This window comes from Cavia porcellus, unplaced genomic scaffold (genome assembly GCF_034190915.1).
Source record: "Cavia porcellus strain 051 isolate PalLab524CR breed Dunkin Hartley unplaced genomic scaffold, mCavPor4.1 scaffold_26, whole genome shotgun sequence".
Taxonomy (NCBI): Eukaryota; Metazoa; Chordata; class Mammalia; order Rodentia; family Caviidae; genus Cavia; species Cavia porcellus.
The window spans coordinates 37,920,143-37,940,847 of NW_026947509.1; the positions used below are offsets into that span (position 1 = coordinate 37,920,143).

The 20,705-nt window shown below is 39.9% G+C and overlaps 1 protein-coding gene across 7 annotated transcripts in view; it reads right to left on the reverse strand.

The window, feature by feature from the left end:
* The window catches only part of Rhbdd1 (rhomboid domain containing 1), a 127,448-nt gene that overhangs the window by 66,031 nt on the left and 40,712 nt on the right, over window positions 1–20,705 (reverse strand). For all 7 annotated transcript variants that reach the window (XR_010043482.1, XM_063237231.1, XM_013157734.3 and 4 more), the window contains exons 4-5: window positions 4,522–4,610; window positions 2,073–2,129 (exon numbers count right to left, since the gene is read on the reverse strand). Coding sequence is in view for 6 of the 7 variants with exons in the window: in XM_063237231.1 (XP_063093301.1) it covers window positions 2,073–2,129; window positions 4,522–4,610 (146 nt within the window). In the remaining variant the exon portion in view is untranslated. The remainder of the gene's footprint in view (window positions 1–2,072; window positions 2,130–4,521; window positions 4,611–20,705) is intronic.

The following is a 20,705-nucleotide window of genomic DNA, read 5'->3' on the forward strand; positions in this document are numbered from 1 at the left end:
ACAAGGAAATATATGAAAATACATTCAGACACAGTATAACAGGTAATGCAAAAGTTTGAGTCTTGAGGAAAAAGGAAATAAAGGAAATGAGCCTGGAGGCACTTTCTGAGCTCATTTTCACTTCTGAGGCTCACTTTACCAGCTCCTGGCTATGCAGGGGAGAGGAGCTGTAGAGCACAGCACAGCCAGCTGGGGGGCGGGGGGGGGGGAGGGTAGGATGGGAGGGTCAAGATGACTAGGAAACAGCAAGAACTCAACAAATAGTAACATAAATGGCCACCATCCATTATTCTTACATCCCACATGGATTAACATTCCATGTCTACTCCCTCAGAAGCCTGATTACTTTCTATTATTTCATGTTTACATCCCCAAGCCCCCATTATAAAGTGCCTTAGATACAGCTCTTGGTCTCTTTCTCTCTCCTACAATGTCCAATCTACTGTTCTGCACAACAGGATCACTCACAAATGCTACTGGGTTAACCAGTCTGTGATTAAGAGCACTGTGCATGGTGAAAAAGTGTTTAGTCTGCTTTTGACTACTGTAACAAAACTCCTGAGAAAAACAACTGCAAAAAGGAAACGTTTACTTTGGCTCAGTTTTAGGTTTCAGTCCAGGTCCCGTGGCAACAAGGCAGCCGGGCACAGGGGAGGGAAGCTGCTGGCCTCATGGGGGGCATGGTGACATGCCTCCTCCTCCTCACACTTTTGTTCTTCTTGGGACTCCATCCTATTGGTGGTACAGCCTACATTAGGGCGGGAGGTCTCTCCACTTAGTTTGCTGTACGTTATGAAGACATGTCAGCACAGTCTATCTGGTCTGCTATCATAAATAATCACCGACAGAGTGGCTTAAGCAACAACGATTTATTTCTCATAGTTCCAGGAAACTGACATCCCAGATCAGAATGTCCGTTTCATTCCAGTGCGGGGTACGGGCTTGACGACTTCTCATTGTGGAACAGAAAGGAGATTAGGGAGCTTTGTGGGATTCCTTTTATATGAGCACTAATCATATCTGTGAACCCTCTACCCTCGTGATCTAATTTCTTACCACAAGTCCCACCCCCAAAACCATCACGTTAGAAGTTAGCATTTCAACATTTGAATTGTAACTGATGACACTGAGCCAAGATATTATAATCCCCTTTGTCTTGAATATGATTTGTCACCCTGAATTTAATCCTGAAAGTCATATGTTAATGGTATTATGGGCAAAAATTTAATCTGATTATGGTGCTTAAAGGTGGAGTCTTTGGAAAAGGATCAGTTTGAGATAAGGTCATTAGACAGAAGGCCCCATCCTATGCAAGCATCCTGTGGCTTTAGGAGGACAGAGAACCCAACAACCATAATCATAAACACTATCTCTCACCATGTGGTGCCTCAGGACAGGGCCAGCAAGAATTTGTCACTTGAACTGAGCCGATGCTAGCACAATTCTCTTTCACCTCTAAAACTGTCAGCTAAATAAACCTCTTTCCTTTGTAAAATTAGCCTGCCTCTGGTATTTCGTTACAGTAACAAAAACTGAATACACTGTACCTGGCTGGAATGTAAAGGCCTTAGTCTTAAACAAGTCTTATGCTGCTCTACATATTTATACAGACATCTACAAAGCTCTGTTCTCCTAAGCCACACAGTATTTATTAAAGGAATTCCTATTAGCATCTGAAGGTATGTGTGAGTCCCCTTGACCATGCACATGATTTTGAATGTGGAGAATTATGCGCCTGAAGCTAGCTTCTAACACACTGCCAACAGTACAGGCTGAGGCTAAGCACCAGGGAATCTATGAATTCATCTAGCATGAATTCTATCATGGATGCAAGACTTCACACCAATCATCTACATTTTTTCAAGACAGCCACTACTTTCTACTCTGGCTTTCCCTACCACCCACCCAAATATTCTTCCTGGGTCACTCCTCCCCATCTAGCTTCCAGGAATGTGGAAGATACAACTAAATGACATGTGAACTACTCTACCACAATATAAATTAGCTCGTCTTGGAAAATGCTATAATTTTTAAAATAAATTAAACTGTATTATATGAAATAAAGTACTTACCTGAACTGTTAAAGTAGTACGGCTGTCTTGAGTACCCAGTAGTAGAACAAACAGTATCTAAATATGAAAGAAATAAACCTCTCAATGGTAGGAACATAAGGCTTTAATAATCTCCCCAACAAGTACAAGGTTCTTTATGACAAGGCCCAGGGTCACTTCAAATGTTTAAACAATTGTTAAATTCCCTTTGCTTTAGGGCTAGCTCTATAGGCATTAGGATGAGAGTGGGCAATGGAACCTCAATTTATACTTGCTGTAGTTTCTTAGAGGTTCCCATTGATTTAAGACAGTCTTTGCCCCTAAAGGTGGCAAGCTTAGATCTTGATACCACGGGGCAAGTTGAGACATTTTGGCTAAAGACAGAACCTTCTCCAACAGGGACAGGCATGTTTCCTGATCTTCCTAGGGGACTTTCTCCTTTTGTCACAGTTGGATGGAGACAGGGAAGGGCCGGGGGACACCCTCGGCGGCACCCTCATGTTTAGGAGGCATCAAACAGCAACTTCCACGTGCTGGATGCTTAGTTATTCTCCAGGCGGTTCCTGGACCACTTCCATTGTTAGCTCACTCCAGATCTTTCCTCTAGTTTTACCAAAAAGCAGGCAGAGTCTGAAGACTGTTTGCAAATGGCACCGAATATTTAATTTTCTACTGTATTACTTTGCATAAAGATTGATGTGTTAAAAATGTCTCCACAAAAAAAAACAGGTAAGATTATAAGAAGACAATTATGATTTTACATGCTATAATTATGGGGAAAATCCTCTTTAAAAAGGAAACTAAGCACTTGCCTAAATTTTGTACTACATCTGCAGAAAGCTTTAATAACCACTTAATCTCAAGACACACACACAAAAGAAACAAAAACAATGAACACTTGAGAGCATTTTTTCTCTGTTATCAGTACTCATTATTAGATCTCCATAATTAAATTGTATTGACAACATAATAAAATGGAATGGTTTCAATAAATGAAACTCCTGCTGCTTCTTCAAAGTGCACACAAGAAAACACAATAATGGGCAAAGCAGGAAAATGGGAATCTGCTTCAATGCTGTACAGCCTATAAAAATATCCTGAAGTGAACACAACCTGCTAATAAAGGTGACACAACAGTGCCAAGAAAGTTTTGTAATACATGAATATTATATGGTTCTCAAGAAAACTAGTCATCAGCACAAACTGTGAAAACAAATTATTTATGGTTCAAGAAAAGGTAAAACAGTCTCAGAAGATTTTCCATGAATAAAAGATGAAATATTGGAACTCACATGGTCTATAAAACAAGTGATTGTGAAACAGTTTCCTTACAAGTCAAAACCGGTAGAGCATTCCAATTAAGACATCAAAAACTGCATTTATTTCTAAATAAAATATTTTCATTGAACATCAATTTAAAGAGAAAAAAAAGGAAAAATGCAGAAGCCAAGCTTCAAGTGAAAATAGGAATGTCTGTATGAATATACAAGGGGTGATCAAAATGTGTTTAAATATAAATAAAATTTATTACAGTAAGATATACTACCATTAACTCCCCAAATACTCCCTCACATTTGAACACACTTATCTCATTGTTCTTGTCACTTTCTCAAATAGTTCTGGGAGTTTCCTGCTGCTAAGTATCATCCAACAGAAAGACATGCTCGTTACATCACCATGGTGTGTCCTTATTCACCTGATTCACCAGATCAGTCACCATACAACTTCTGGCTCTTCCCCAAAGTCAAAACGACCATGAAAGATAAACATCTGCAATAAATGCAGGATATCATGGTGGCCACCACAGTACAACTAAGGGGCACTCACAAAAGAGTTGTCCCAATCTCCTCCAGAACATGGTGAAAGCAATCGGAGAAGTGTATTCAGACACAGCAGGAGGGTTACGGCAACGCGCCTTTTGCTGCAACAAATTAAAATTTTAACATTCACCGTGTTTTCTATAAAACCCCATGTGTCTTACCTGCCAAGGACCTGGTGGTCATTCTGAATTCTCTAAAATGCTGGCCTTGTACTTCAGTCCTGATTTGGTTTTCTTTTTAAACTTCATTTTACAAATATATAAATTCATGTAATATTAATGCATTATTTTAAACCCACTGCAGTTCTTTGCACTTTTGAGGGAGTATTTTGGGGGCAATTCATGGTAATCTTCATGGTAATCATGGTATCTTACTGTAATAAGTTTCCTGGGAATAGCTTTAGGGCCAAAGGTATGAATATACACCCATACTTGTTCCTTAAGCATGCCTAAGAGTTGAAATCTGAGTTTGTGTTTTCACTTATGGAGCCTTGTGAGGCACTGTACCAGCTGTTTTATTTCCTAGCTCAAAAAAGTGAGCATATTAAGGGATTCCTATGCTGAACCACAAGACGCTTGGAGTTGCTTCGGTTCACATTAAAATTAAGATGCACTTCTAACTTGGGTCGCCAAAGGCATTTTGTTGTATACCTGCACATGTTTCCATGATTTTCTTCAGAGGCCCACGAGTGTACATTAGTCCAACAAGGATCCCAGCCAGATGCCCCGCGAAGGAAGTCCTAGGAGGGAAAGAGACCCTTGGTGAATGCGTGTTCTGCTGCTGATTAGAGACATTCTGTCTTCTCATTAGCCCAGTGCATGTCAATTAGTCACAGTCTGCAGGCTTTGTTCCAAATCACATCTTTTATGCCGAGCAGCATTTAACTCAGTCCAAAGAACAACATTTCTTACCTAAAAAAAAAAAAGGACATGAATAACAACTACCACATGTTTAATATCCAGCATACTTCCTGGACCAAGAGTAATGGGCTGGCTACTCCTGAGTAACAGGAGCATTTTTTCAAGACAAGCTATTACATTATTTCCAGGCTTTTCTTCAGTTCTTCTTATCACAAAATACCAAAGAAATCAGTTTTGTCAGTTGAGAATTAAATCTGGGTTATTAGTTATTGGGAGGATAGTCTATCTGTACGTGCAGTAGAGCGCACTTGCTGCATTTTTATGCGTCACTGGCTAGTAAAGCAGAAAGCAATCAACACTTAGCAAAAGAGACTGAGATGCCTGCACGTACTGCCCAATTAGCGTTCATACGTATCTTTCAGTCATGCAGCAAAAAAAAAAAACCCTGAAATTTGAAAGTTAAGTTACAGCATTAAATTGGCTCCATTCTTCTTGAACTACCATCTAAGACTGGCATCACTGATATAATTGATTTTCAAATGTACGTTTCTACCAAAGAGGAAACGCTCTCATGGACCAGTGGTGCTGCCAGCTTGCTTGTGGAAGGAAGAGTACACAAGGAATTCACTGGCTGAACAATGTCCCAGGCCAACTTTAACAAAGTACTAGGGATTCTCATGACAGCCCCTGCATTTTACCACAAAAATGGCCCTAGAGAGTGAGTTGTTTTCCAAGCGCGTAATGGCATCCACACGCACACAGACATATGCCCTTGTACACCTTAAGTTGGCCTTTCCTTAGGTCTCACTCCTACGTCAGTGGTCTTATCCTGTCCCCAGTCTAATGTTCCTACGTTCTTTTTACCACAGCTATATTTCCAGTCCTGTAAGCTCCTGTCCTAACTATTTGGAAAAATCCAGCACTGGCTACAAGGCAAGCCCTACATAAACATATGCTGAATGAATAAAAGGATAAACGAAAGAAAACCACTCAGGTGACTTCCTGCCACCCAGCTTTTGCTCCCCAGTGGATCCCAATCTTCCGTTATTCTCCTAAGACAGAGAGGACCACGACACGGCCATTCTTCCTGCCACCCAGCTTTTGCTCCCCAGTGGATCCCAATCTTCCGTTATTCTCCTAAGACAGAGAGGACCACGACACGGCCATTCTCTGAAGTCCAGGCTGGCTCGCAGAATACCTATCACGTACTTGAGGGGTCCCACTGCTTGGCTGCACCCACATCTTCCCTCTGACCTCATCACCTGCTACATTTCTACACACCCCAAGCATACAGAGGTAATCAAGAGACCAAGTTTAATAGTACCTGTCATAAAAATCATGCCGTAGTTGAAGGGTCCTTCTTCTCTTCCGCTGGCTTCCCCCAGAGCCACTGCTTCTACTTCTCCTGCCCACCTGCTGGGACCCTGGGGCTTTTCCATGTTTGCCTATCTATCCATCTGCCTCTCACACACACAAGAACCCTCCCAGGGCAGTCATGTGTCTTATTCACATGTTAAGCAAACTTAGTAGCAAAAAACAACAGAAAACAACCATAAAATAGCTAAGTAAATGAATAGAGTTTTACAGCTTGGGGGAAATGATCCCTCTGTCCAGAAGAGAAGCACATGAGAATTAAGGCTCTGGTGTAAACTCCAAGGACACAATGATTTTTGCAGTTGTCATACATGTATTCTGAATGCCCAGGACGGACAGTATCTTGCACGTGACAAACGCTCAAACGTGCCACATGAATGATTCAAGGATGACAAGATTGTTTCCTCAAGAAAACCAAGAGATAAAGTAAAACCCTCCGAGCTTCAGCTCAGAGTGCTTGCCGAGATAGAGGAGTTACAGGGTTGAAAATCTGACGTTCAGTGACCTCCAGATGAAACTCAATCAGAGCCAAAACACTTCAACAAGCGCAGCAGCAACACACAAGGGAAAGAGGCTCTGATGCAGCACAGGCATCACAGCTATGAAGCTGTTCAGTGAGCTCAAGCTACAGAGAATTCACCGGCTTTCAGGAAGGCACAGTCACGGGGGAGGAGCCCACGAGTGAGACGGAAGGACGATCGGCACCTCAGGAGATGCTTGTTCCTACTGGCCAATAAAGGACACCGCTGGCCAAACAAGCTGCTGAAGTGTGTGCGCGCACACTCACCACATGTACATTCTCTCAAGAGAGCTATTATTTTCATCGACTATTTCCACCTGGCAATGTACAACTTGACCCAAGTGTGGGACTGGACGCCTGGTTCCCCCTTTCCTGGGAAGAACAATACGAAGCTGCGTTTCTTTCAGGCGCCCTCGCAACACACTGTACTTTCTCTGTTCAGACTCAAAACCCTCTGCCTCGCTCCAGAAATGGGGCGAACAAGCAGCACTTAGAGATACAAAGTGGCCAGGACCTATTTTATTCCTAATAACTTCAATTTATTTTTTTATTTTTTGTCTTTTTCCTTTTTATCGGTACCGGCGATCAAACTCACGACTGCCTGCTTGCAAGGCAGGCGCTTATGCCGCTGAGCTAAATCCCCAGCCCCAATAACTTCAATTTAACCAATAAGAATTTTTTAAAATCAGTATTTTCAAATTTTCTAAACTAACCTTCAATGATTATATAAATATAAAAGAACAGAAAATTTCAGTTTAAAACCCTAACCTATTAGACAATTAATCTTGCATCTCATTTACAATCTAGAGTACGATACACTAAAAATGAATTTCTTATTTCTCTAAATGGGTTTTCAGATGTTCAAGTTATAATCTGTAATTGCTCTAATATAATTTCAAACAATCTGGGAAGAGAGGTTGACCGACCAGAGAATCCATGGAATTGTTCTCCAACATTCAGTCTTTTTTTGTAAAGGCTCCTCCTCAAAAACTTATCTGTTCTCATTATTTAATTTAAGCTCTACAAAGGTATTCATTTCTAAAATAAAAATAAGAGATTATGATCTTAATCAAATGTGACAATCTCACAACAGTACACATACAAAAATGGAGTAATTTCCCCAATGAAAAAGGAAACACAGCAACTTCCCCAGGTAGGTAGTGCCCTGTGACAAACGGGCTCCCTTCACCCCCTAGACACTCCTGTACTGAGAGAGGACATATGCATCGGCAGAGGGCAACACACGGAACTAGAAGTGCAGCTCCCCTTGTCCTGGCATTAAAATACCTGACCTCTGACCCTGTGAGTTCTGTGTCGACAGAAGGAAGTCCTGGGCTTTAGGAAGGGGTCCATTTTTCAAATGGTTTTAAAGACAAATTCTGTTTTTATGACCTTTGTTAGACAGGCAAAGCAGAAGTTTTAAAGTTTTGATCTCAGAGCAAGCCTGTGGTTTCACTCCATTCTTAACTACATGCAGAAGCTGACATCCTTATCCTGAAAACAATTCATCACAAATAGAAGAATTTCTGACATGAGCACCAAGTCATGATGGTTATATATTAAACTGGAAAACGTTTCATAAGCACAGCAAAAAAGCAGCATTTATGCAGAGCACTTCAGTATATTGATGTACACTGTCCAAATACAAGTACTTTGTTACACCATTGCTTCTGTAACCATATAATCAATTTCTGGGTACCATGCCACAATCCAACTTTTAGTAATTCTTTTAGATAATGTTTGAAAACAAAACAATCCCCCTAGTGTGGGTCCTAAAAGATCTTTATTTTAGCATCCCATTTCTGATAGTAAGGATCTCTGCTGCTAATAAATGTGCTGTGAAAATGGACAGTCACTCCTTTGTAAGCAATTTGTCTTTTCTCCCAGTTTTTTATGATTTTCTCTTTATTTTGCACATACTGTCATTATACTATAATCACTTTTGCAGATTTTTTTTTTAGCATGCTTGCAATTTGCTATGCTTTTCAATGTAAAGTTTCACATGCTCATACAATTTTGAAAACTCAGCCATTCATTTTGTCCTACGTGGACCTCTAGATATGCAGTGTGTGTGTGTGTGTATTTGTGTGTGTTTCCAAAAAAATGTTTTTTAAATAAAAAATAAAGATAAAGCCAAATCATTATTGCCATACATTATTTATAAAGGAAAATGATAGTTAAAATGCAATTTTGGAGCAAAACTAAGCCAAAAATGTTATAGGTTTCAGTTACGTTAACTATATGCAGATATCATTAACACTGACAGACAGTGCTCTTTCTTTTCGTGGCATCCTTTTAAGAGGCTATTTGTATGGTTGTGCTAAATGGTTATGCAAAATGTTTCTGCCCCCATGTGTCACTGTTAAAGAATCAAAACTAGAGCTATGATTGAAAGTTGTGACAAGCCATAAAGGTCCTCTTCTGTTAAATGGCAAATTCTTTCCACAGCTGAGGAGTTTGTCTTCCCAGGAATGGCTCAGAAAGCAGAAAATACATTACCGTAAAACATAATCTCCCCATGTACGCGGAGCAAATGACCTCATTAAGGACGTAACTTGACAGAGACACAGTGTTGGACAAGATAAAGGAACAACGTAAAGTAAAAGGCAGTCAGCTAGAAGCAGTCTGTTATATTTTCCATAATTTCTTTCTGTAAAAGCTGATAATACCAGGTGGGGACTGAACTGCTCAGAAGCTCTGGGGCTTGGGGAGTTTAACAAATGGTCCCAGATTAGCAGTGCAGCTACAAGATGTAGTAAGAATTTTTCAGGTTTTTTTTTGAATATTAATGCCACTAGGGAAGAGCCTGACAGGATTGTTTCTGCTCAAGATAAACTGTTCTTAAACTGCCTGCTTTCTGTCCTTGACGCTTTCTTCAGTCATTGCACCAGCATGTGTCTTTGGCAATGACAATATGGAGAAAGCTGATCTATAGGTGTGCTCTCTTTACAAGCTTTCCTCCATTCTCTTTTACTGCTTTTGCCATCAGAAGTAAAACTAGCCACCTTCCAGTTATACATTCCCAAAAGGCAGCTATGCTGGCAGTATACCCATTAGTACCGATTAGTATTTTATTGATCATAATACCAACTGCAGATATGATGGGGCTGAAAGCTGACCACTTGAATTCCAGAAAACATCATTTGCATAGTAACGAAGGACTTGCAAAAGGAGGAAGTAATAGATGATGCAGAGCAACACCTTGACTCTCAACTCCATGTCCCAATGTCTGGCATCAAGATAATCAGATGAGCTGGTTCAAGTAGGTAGTTGTCATTCTTCCAAACACGGATTGACTGCTACATAACCAAAAACTGCGGTAAGTCTAAGAAAGCAAATCCACCTTCCCCAGAGTGGTACGTGATGACTCTGCAAGGTGCCAAGACACTATAGGATGTACAGGAGATACAAGCAGCTTGTGGAGTTCCAACAACTTACACAACAGCCCAAGGCAGGGAAAAATGTGCTTTAAAAACAGTCCGATGACTCCTAGCTGTTTAGAGGATAGTAAGCAAAGAGCATAGGCAAGGGAAATAAATTTGAGAAGACAAGCAAAAGTTAGATGATACAAGCCTTACGTGCCATGGGGTCTTTGAGTTATTTTTTAGTTACAATGAGAAGAGAATGGAGGATTCTAAACAGGAGAATGTTTAAGTGATCTATTCTGTCTCATAGGAAAACAGACTCTACAGAGGTCAGAACAGCCAGTTTAAACAAAAGACCAGTAAGGAGGCTGACACAGTCCTAGGGAAAGAGCAGGACAGGCTAGAAGAGGTGGTGGCTGACAGTGGACTATGGGAACATCAAGGCCCCTAGGAAGGATCATAGCAGGACTGCAGTTATCAGGGAAGGATGGTGGAGGGAAGTGCACGGATTTGGATAACTGTGGAAACATAACAAGACTTGCAGATAGATTCAGCAGATAAGTGAAGGAAAGGGAGAAACCAGGCTTTTGACTTCTGCAACTAAATGAATAATGGAACCATTACCAAGATGAGGACAACTGGGAAAAGAAAAGGGCAGGGTGCAGGACAACAGAAGAGCTCAGCTCTGACACTCTTACTCAGGGGGGCCTACAAGACAGAGAAATATAGCACTGAGCAGGATGCTGGATAGCAAGTAAAAGGCTGCGAGGAAGAATGACTCAAAGTACTGCTTCCAGCCTCATTTTGATTATTAGAATATTTGTATACAATTATAATGCTACATCTTTATATACATCTATATATATGTATATATATATATATATATATATATATATATACATATACATACACACATATGTAAAACTGAGACTTAAAAGGAGCAAGCAAAGGCACAGACTTAAAGGAACTATGTAAAAACAGTGGTAGATAATGGGGGGGGTAATATTCTCCTATTTTACTAATTCTTTAAAATACTGATCAATGGATTGATTGATACTGGGAATTTAACCCATGGCCTTTGCACTGAGCTACAGCCTCAGGCCTCTTTAAATTACCTTTTTAAAATTTTGAGATAAGTTCTCATCTCATCATTAAGTTGCTTAGATTGGCATTGAGCTCATCATCCTGCTTTGCCCTCCCACAGCACCAGGATTACCCTGTGTGTGCCACAAAGCCCAGATGACTTCATTATTTTAATAAAATGAAAAGGGAACAGAAGTTGCAAAGGGCTCTCAAGAACAGTATTTCCCTCATTAACACAGTAGATAAATCTAAATTATTAAGATCACTCTCCTCCACTTTGACATAGCACTTTGGGTATAAATCATAATTATTAGATTTATAACATTACTAAGTTCCTTTAGAATCTGTGTTATTATAATCTTTTTCAAAACAAAATGAAAGATTGTTCCAAATTAAATGAAAGCATACAGGCAAACAAAGTCATGCACAAAATAAATGAATCTCTTTAACTGAGGTGAAATTGTATAAGTAAGCTTTATGTTCTATCTATGGAGCATAATTCTTTACACACACACACCTTGGAGCAGTGATGGCGAACCCTTTAGAGCTTTCAATGGAAATAAACACCAGTTGCAGCACACAGGTGCAGGTTCCTCACTACTGTCCTAGAGTTTTCTTCACCATATCACCCATTGTCGATAGTGAGCAGATCTCATATGCCAAAAATCCTCCCATGTGCTTTGCACTGCCCCACACTTACCCCTGCCTTTGGGACAATCCAGCTAAGTAGTCATAAGCACAGAGACTGCCCAGTACAGCATCTTCAGAGCTCACCTGAACCTTCCTGAGCTCACCCTCTGTGCTAACTCAGGCTGCTTTCTGGCCAGGGTGACCTTGACTCACTCCAGCGTATTTTCACCACTGTGACAAGCATGTCTGTTTAACGTGCAAACCCAATCCTTATCCAATAGCTGCCCCTCCTTCTTAGAATAAAACCAAACAAAACAAAACAAAACAATAAAGCCAATTAAAACAAAACAGTAAAAATGATACAGGACTTCAAAACAAGATAACAGGAAATCAACAATGGCTGCCATATTGCTTCTTGTAATCTTTAAAATAGCTATCCATACCATCAGATACCAATCAAAACAAAACAGTGAAAGGGATACAGGATTTCAGAACAAGATAACAAGAAATCAACAATGGCTACCATAATGCCTCTTGTTATCTTCAAAACAGCTGTCTATACCATCAGATATAATAAAATCAAACCAAACAAAATAGAGTAACACCAATCAAAGCAAAACAATGCAAACGACACAGGACTTTAAAACAAAGTAACAGCGAGTTAATAATGGCTACTATCTTTCCTTTTTTAAAGGTTTTTTTCCTTTCACTTTTATATCTGTTGTACATTTGGATCCCACTAACTCCTTCAGTTTTTTTATACTAGGAAGACAACATAATGTTCGCTATGAGTCTCAACCATTGCACCCAAGAGCATGATTACAAGTTGCATCCACTTATCTACAAGAGCCTTGTATTATCCTTCTTTATAGCTGAGCACTTTTCCACTGTATAAAAATCCCGCATCTTTCTCATCCATTTTGCAGTTGATAGGCAAACTACCATTGATTTTTTTCAGGTTCCCTATTATATGAAGCATTATTTTCTCTCCTTCAACTTTCACACTATGAATTTACTTTTGAGCTAATGTATTTCCTGTATACAGCATATTGATGGATTTCGCTTCTTGATCTACTCTGTTTCTTTTTATTGTCAAGTAGAGGCTTTATGGTTATGATCAACATGTACTGGCTTGTCTCTGCCATGCTTTTTTCCTGTCATTGGCTCCCTACTTTTCTTCTCCATTCAATTATCTGTTCCACTCTGTGATCCCACTTTGCTGCTGTTCCTGATACCATGATCATTTTTATCTCTGTCTAGAATACCCTTAAGTACTCTTTGTAGGATTGGTTTGGTGGTTATGAATTACTTTAGTCATTCTTTGTCATGGAAGTATCATATTTCTCCATCAATTGTGAAAGCTAGTTTTGCAGGATACATAAATCTGGGTTGAAAGCTGTTTTCTTTCAGGACTTGAAATATTTCGTTCCAAGCTCCTTTTGACTTGAGAATTTGTGTTCAGAAGTCTGTTGTGATTCTGATGCGTTTTTCTTTATAGGTGATATGTTTCTTTTCTCTAACAGCCTTTAATATTCTGCTCTTGTGCTGAATTCTGGAATCTTTATTATTGTATGTCTGTGTGTAGATTTACTTTGGTTCTGGCTAGTTGGAGTTCTATATGCTTCACTTATCTGTATGTCAGGTCCTTTTCCCATGCCTGCGAAGTTCTCAGCTATTACTTCTGTAAATAATCTCTTTATGTCATTTGTGTTGACTCCTGCTTTTTTGCTGACACCTACCATTCTTAAAGTATTTTTTTTTTCATCATTTTGCGGTCATTGAATTGTTATTTTCTGCTTCCTTGCTATTTTTAAGAGATCTTTCTTTTCATGGTTGCTAGCTGCCATCCTACGTTGAAGGTCTAAAAGTCTATCTTCAGTTTCTTTCAAGCAGTTCTGCCAGCTTCCAGTGGAGTTTTTAATTTCCCAGGTATCTCTTTGAGTCTGTTTCATGCATTCCAATTCTTCTCTATATTGTTCATTCAAGGTTTCCCTCATTTTCTTTTTTTTCCTGTATCTTCTTTAGATGCATGCAACAGCTCTTTTATTATGTTTGTCATTTCTTCTTTTACCTGAGATATTATTTCTGATTTGATTTACAGCCTCATGAAATAATTCCTTTACTTCAGTTGCCATCATCCTACAAATTTCAGGTATGCAGCTACCACTTTCTGCCATGTCCTTGTCTCCTGGACTTGTTCTGTTTGGGCTGGAGGCCAGAGATTGCCTTTTGTTTCTTCATCTTGACATTTTCCTGGGTTCCTCCAGGCAAGTGGGTTGTGGGGGCCCAGGCACTTCCTACATTGGCTACCTGTCCACAGTGCAGAGAAATAGGTCAGGCACCTGAGTTTCTCCAAACCCAGGTTTCTCAGGACACTCACAGCTTCTTCAAAGCATGGCTGGTTCTCTTGACTTGCACTGGCTTCCTGCCAGCCTCGATGGCAGCCGGTGTGCATACAGGAGCTGGGGTGGCTGCTTCTCTCTCCTTGTACTGGCTACCTGTGGGAGAATCCCAATAGCCCTTTTGCATCTTTGCTAGTTTTTTGTAGAATAAAATGTAAGCAAGGCTTGGTGGGGTCTTGATGTGCTTCTGTCTGTCTCCCTAGGCTTCTCACCACTACCAGTTACCAGTCCAACCTGGGGCCCCAAGCTTGAGCCATTTGCGAAAGCCCCACTTCTCCCCTTCAGGCTTTGTTTGCACTATTCCTTCTGCCTTCCACTTCACCCAGTTGTGCTCCAACAAAACATCCCTCCTGATGCTTAGCCAGTGCCTTTCCTCAGGACACGGAAGGGTTGCTCCTTGGCTCCTGCAGGATCCTTGCATTCATTCCGCAGGATGGGATTTCCCGGCAGTCACCTTGTCTGCCATTTCCTCGCTGCCTTTACCCCTGTGTTTCAACCCCATCACATCCATATTGAGTATTTCCATATTTTCTTAAAACATCATCTATAAACAACACATTTTACATGTGTACTTTAAAAGACACATTATCACAACTCAATACAATGCCTTGCCTATGAAAATAAGAAAAACAAGAAGTAGCATAATAAAATAATATGAATTTTAAATGCTCCAGCACAACACCACCAAGAGACGCATGAAGTAGTTATTTGCTTGTACTATATAGAATCCAAATGAAAGTGGAAATAACAAACACAGGCAGTTTATAGTTGGCCTTTCTGCGACTCTAACATCACATATAGGGTTCCAATGGTGATGTGATTTTATATGAGGGTAAATAAGTCTTGATTCCAAATAAAGCAAAGTGCAATTTTCCCTTGATTTACATTTACAATTCAATTTATAATTTTCCTGGAAAAGTCATATGTTAAAATCCATGCCACAAAACAAAACAAAAAAACTTTTGTGTTTATATAAAATCACAATTAGGTTTCAGGTTCAGATAATCATAAAATGAGTTTTCCACATACATGAATGTCCTTTCAAGAGCCTGGGTGTGAGTGTGTATGCACATGGCACACACACATAGGACCATTCTTGTCGTAGGGGACTATCCTGTAAGCTGCAAGACTTAGTACCTTTGGCCTCACACAGCAAATGCCAGTAGCACCCCTGCTAATCATTATGGTAACTAAAAACAATCCTGTGGATTTCCAGAATCCTCCAGCAAACCAAGCCACCCATCCCCATGGAAAATCACTAGCTTAGCACTCAGAATATGCTTATTAAATGTCTGTTGAATTGATGACCTTTAATCATGAGACCTCAAAAAATATTTCTTTTCAAAGCACTTCTCATGTGACTACACTAGGCACAAATTCCATGGATTCCAAGTAAATCTACCACATATTGAACTGATATGCAAAAAAACTTCCCACCACAACTGAAATGCACATGGGGAGTTAGAACACTTGAAAGAGCCCATGATCACTTCCACATTGCATTGTGGTGGAATAAATGCAACTTGGCACGTGAAAAACGCTGGACCATCTGCTATTACTACACACAAAAATATTTCTGGATACCACATGAATGATTATTTGCACATCATCTACAGAAAATAAATATAAAATGAAAGAAAAGCTGGACTGTTTATAGCCTGATTTTAACATGTGCTACTGTTATGAAGCAAACAAATGACATTCCTATGAGCTCAGCCTCTCAGAGGTATTCTCAGAAGCAATGCCATGAGTAGCAATGCTGTGGCCCCTCTAAGGCTGCAGGAAAAGACTGACTTGGTTGACCTCCACAAATGGGAATTCATCACAGGTACATTCAAAGAACAACTGATAACAGCAGAAAGAGTCTCAGCTGTGAAGCTATGAAAATGACTTTAATGACTTCTTTGAATGTATCATAATGTGAGTGAACAGGCTGTTCCCCTAGGTCCAAGTCTTGATGGGCTGATTCTTATCCTTGGCTGCTATTATGGTTATACCTAGATGGCTCCCCAAAGCCTCATGTGCTCACAGGTGGGGCTTTTGGGAGTGAATGGCTCATGGATTGTGATACAGGAGATCTCTGATGGGTTAGCATTCTTCTGGGTGTGGATGATGGATTTATGAAAGGGAGAAGACCTACCTTGTCACTGGGTGGCACCAACCATTAAGCTTATGTACCCTGGATGGAATAAAATGGGAAAGGAGGAAGAAAGCTCACTGGTTCCTGCCTGCCATGCTGTGAAAACTTTCTTCCCTGTTATACCACCCTGCCTAGCCCGATGACTATGAACATAAGCTTCTACAAAGCTTGAGCCAAAATAAACCTTTCCTCCTTTAACTTGTGAGTTTCAGGCATTTTGTTCCAGCCATGAAAAACAAACTAAGACAAGCAGCACACTCAAAAATCCTTAACGTCTTCAGGACAGGGCCATAATTTGTCACTCCTATGCGAGGCTCTAAATCACAGTTAGTACATACATGGCTGTCCCAACTGGACAGAACGTGTGAAAAAGGTTTCAAAAGTCACTTGGACCTCACTCCAAGGTATTATGTAAAATTTCCCTGGGGTAGGACTCTGATATTGTTTTATTTTTTTATAGTGTTGTTTTTAATTCCTCAGGTGATTCTGATGTGTTGAAGATTGTTAATCTTAACCCAAAATTCTATTTCAATGGTGAGATATCAGTTGCCATATAAGACCAATGAGAAAAACATTTTGAGAGACCTTACCTCACAAGTTACCTCACAGAAATGACATCTGTTTCTTCTCTGGGTGTGTCTTATTTAATACATTTTAAGGCTAATGAAAGTAAGCACAGTTTTGCAAATGCATGTAAGGAAACACATGAACTTATGTGAAATGATTTACAAGTTTTCTTCGGATTTATAAAAACCTGATAAGTCAATGTGCTCACATGTACCAAAAATTCATAGGGCCAAACACAACCATGGTGAAGAGTTAAGATCATTTCTAAGCCCCCAGATTTAACACAAAGATTGGAGAAAACCTTGGATCACAAAGTTAGCCTAAAATTTCAGAAAGCACAAATTCTGTTTATAGTTAAATCTGGTATGAATAAAAATTCTAACTATGAAAAACATAAATGTCCCATCTACTATATGACTCAGAGACCTGAACATGCCATCAGTAACACATTCTTTTCTGGAGCAACTTCATTGGTGCATCTGTAAGTCATAGTTAATGTTAAGTAAGAACACAGAACCATCCATTACAAAGTTGTGAAAACTGCCCACTAAGTTAGAATCTACTTATGCAAATACGACCTGCTAGGATGGACAGGAAAAGCATGACTCTGGTGAAGCCCTTAAGACTCTACAGGCTCACCTCAGAACAGTGCCACAATCAGCGAAACATTAGAGGTCTCATCTCCAATGAAGGCCAGTGAGAGGCAGACAGTCCCTCATCACCTTTCTTGGCCTCTAGAACACAGGCATAAGAGCTGCAAGTGGCCAGTGAACTACGTCTTGTATTTAACATTAGTAACGAGAGATCAAGGAAGCAACAGCCAATGGTTACAAGTGTCCAGCCTGTTCCATATCATTTTCCAGCCTGGTTCTTCAGTATTCTCAATAGTTCCAAAAGCGACCTATTATCTTTTCAGTAAGTACTTTTATGGTTAAATTTGCCAGAGTGGTAGTCAAGCGGCTACTGGCTCTATTTGTCTAGGATTCCTACCCTTGGGATGCTGTACAGATAGGGGCTGTTGGTGGTTAGCTTTGCCATTATATGTGCCCTTATATAGGAGACAGACTTTTACTGTAGCTGCTGGTAACCCCTTGATAATTCCTTTACTGTGAGCATGGGGTGGATTTGCTTCTAACCAACAGAATAGTGTCCCAGCATTACATTACCTAAGATCCTATTTCTGCCTCCCCAGGAAGATCCTCAAAGGAAACTGTCATATTGTAAGCTCCCCTAGGGAAAGATTCAGGGATCAAGAAACTGAGAACAGACTCTAGCTGATGACTGACGTGAGGCTTTCAGTTTAACAACCTACAAGGAATCAAATTCTTGCAACAGCCAATGAACTGAAAGCAGATCTTCTCATAGCCAAACCTTTAACTGAGATGTCAGGTCTGACTGACATTTTGTGAGAGAATCTGAGGCCAACACAGAAGCCAGCCAGGGTCCCTGATCTACGAAAACTGAGGTGATAAGTGTGTGTTGCCTTAAGCCACAAGGTTTGATACGACCTATTACAAGGAAATAGATAATACAGAAACCAAAATAAGTTGAGGAGGCAGGAGAAATATAGCAGGAGACTGAAACAGAATCCTGATAACACTGTTTGAGTCCTGAATCTCATCATATCTGAAGTTCTTGGAAACTTGATGGGCACCATTGGAAGTGTTAATTATGTACTTCAATAGATGTCCTCTCCCTTAATCCAGTTTTATAGATCTCTTTAAATTATAACCAAAGAATCCTAGCCAAACTGACAAGAGATAACAGAGGCATTACACAACCTTCAAGTTTCAGAGCCTTCAAAAGAATTCTGTTATATACTGTATTTCAATTCCAGTAGAAACTAGGGGTACAGGTAGACCAGAAGTCTTGACAAATTGATGAGTCAAAAGCAGTGTTACCACACTGCAGAAATACTAATGTAGATGTTTAAGTTGAACTAATTTCCAAGACCTATATACCCTTTTATCAGATGTAGTTCCAGTCCTCAGATGAGTTAATAAAAATAACATAAGAATTAAGAAAATTTAGATATAAAAGTATCCTGTACAATATTTGATAGTTTATAGGTATTTAAAACAAAATGAGTCACAATCTACTATATTTATATAAAAAAGAAACATTTTTTAAAACTCCTAACAATTTTAAGTACTCATTTATTATTTCTATTAAAGAGGTCTTTAAAATCCATAGATACTTTATTCAGTAATTGTCAGGTAATGCACTCAAGGGAGACTGGATTATTAACATCCTTCCAGAAGACTCTTGTATGCTCTGATTGCCTTGAGCTTTTTCAGCCACTCTACTTGTACCCAAAGATGACAACTCAAGGACACCGAAGTAGAAACAGCCTATCAGCCAGACATAGACTTCAGCACCTTCTCTGTGTTACCTACCTAACCTTCCGAACAAGTCAAGAAGGTGTACACTATCATCAGCCCTACTCTAACAATGAGGAACTGAGATTTTAAGTTATAGAGCCAAGGCCCATCCTTATGAGGCAGGGAGCTAGGAGGAAGCAGGAATGGCACTCAGTAAAGCTGTCCTGAAAGAGGAGAATCCAGTAGTAAATCCAGCCAGTCTCTCCCAGATGGGCACACCAATCAGCCTTTGCTCAGCTTGTGTGTCTAGGAAAGTACAATTAGGATTTATAATCTGCAATGAGGAAGCTGACAATGACCAAAAGTATGACTAGAGGCTATTTAATTGTTCATGTAACACAGTTAACAATATAATGACATTTGGACACATAAAGTACTTCCAAAAAAATAACTTACTCTGATTTCTCATTTGCATTCCTCAACAAAAAGTGTTTTAAATACATCAGTGCATTAACTCCTGCAGCCCTTTCCTCATCCTTGTTTTAATGTTGACTCATACTTAAATCTTTAAAAAAAAATCCATTGCTGGGCATGGTGGCACACTCCTGTAATCCTTGCACTTGGGAGGCTGAGGCACAAGGATTGTTGCAAATTCGAGACCAGCCTGAGCTACAAAGTGAGCCCAAAGCCATCTGAACCACATAGCGAGACTCTGCCTCAAAAAGATAAAGAACCAAAACAATCCATTGAAACTGACATACAAAAGTCTATGAAATCCTTCTTTAAAAATAAAAACTTCTGGGGCTGGCGATTTAGCTCAGCGGCATAAGCGCCTGCCTTGCAAGTAGGCAGTCGTGAGTTCAATCCCTGGTACCGATAAAAAGGAAAAAGACAAACATACATACATACATACATACTTCTGAGAAAGACCTCAGAATACTATGGAACACCCACAAAGAACCCTTATCATTAACTGGGCAGTCGGTCTCCACCCAGATGGGTGGCAAAACTTTGAGAGTCCTTTCAGGCTGAAGAAACGTAAGCAGTCCTGCAGCACACAAAAAACAGTTCTACGTACAATGTGCCTTAAACAGGACGAATCAGCATGCTGGAGACACTGCACAGCAACCATATGCAGTTACTCAGAGAGACGCTGGAGGGGAATTTATGATTTTTAAATGGACTTTTAAGAGTTTCTTAAGGCAAATCTTTAAAATGACTGCTGCAATGCATTCATCTTTAAAACTCATGTTTAGAGACAGGTGTTTTCAACATTTCTGTGTCTAACTACAACACTTTGTGTGGTTCTGATTTCAATCAATGCCCAACTCTTAGAAACACTCTTCAAATCTTTTGTTACAAAAGTCACTAAATTCCTAATCAGTGGCCCTCAGATTAGTTATCTGTTAACTCCTGAACACGAGTAATACCATTATTATACATGTAAAATATCCCACTGAGAAGAATAATACCCAAGGAAGAGTCGTAATAGTAATGATAAAGCAAAACATTTTCCTGCCTTTAGGAAAACCGGTGCTTTGTTGCCCTTTGGCAAGAGAAAGAAATGTACAC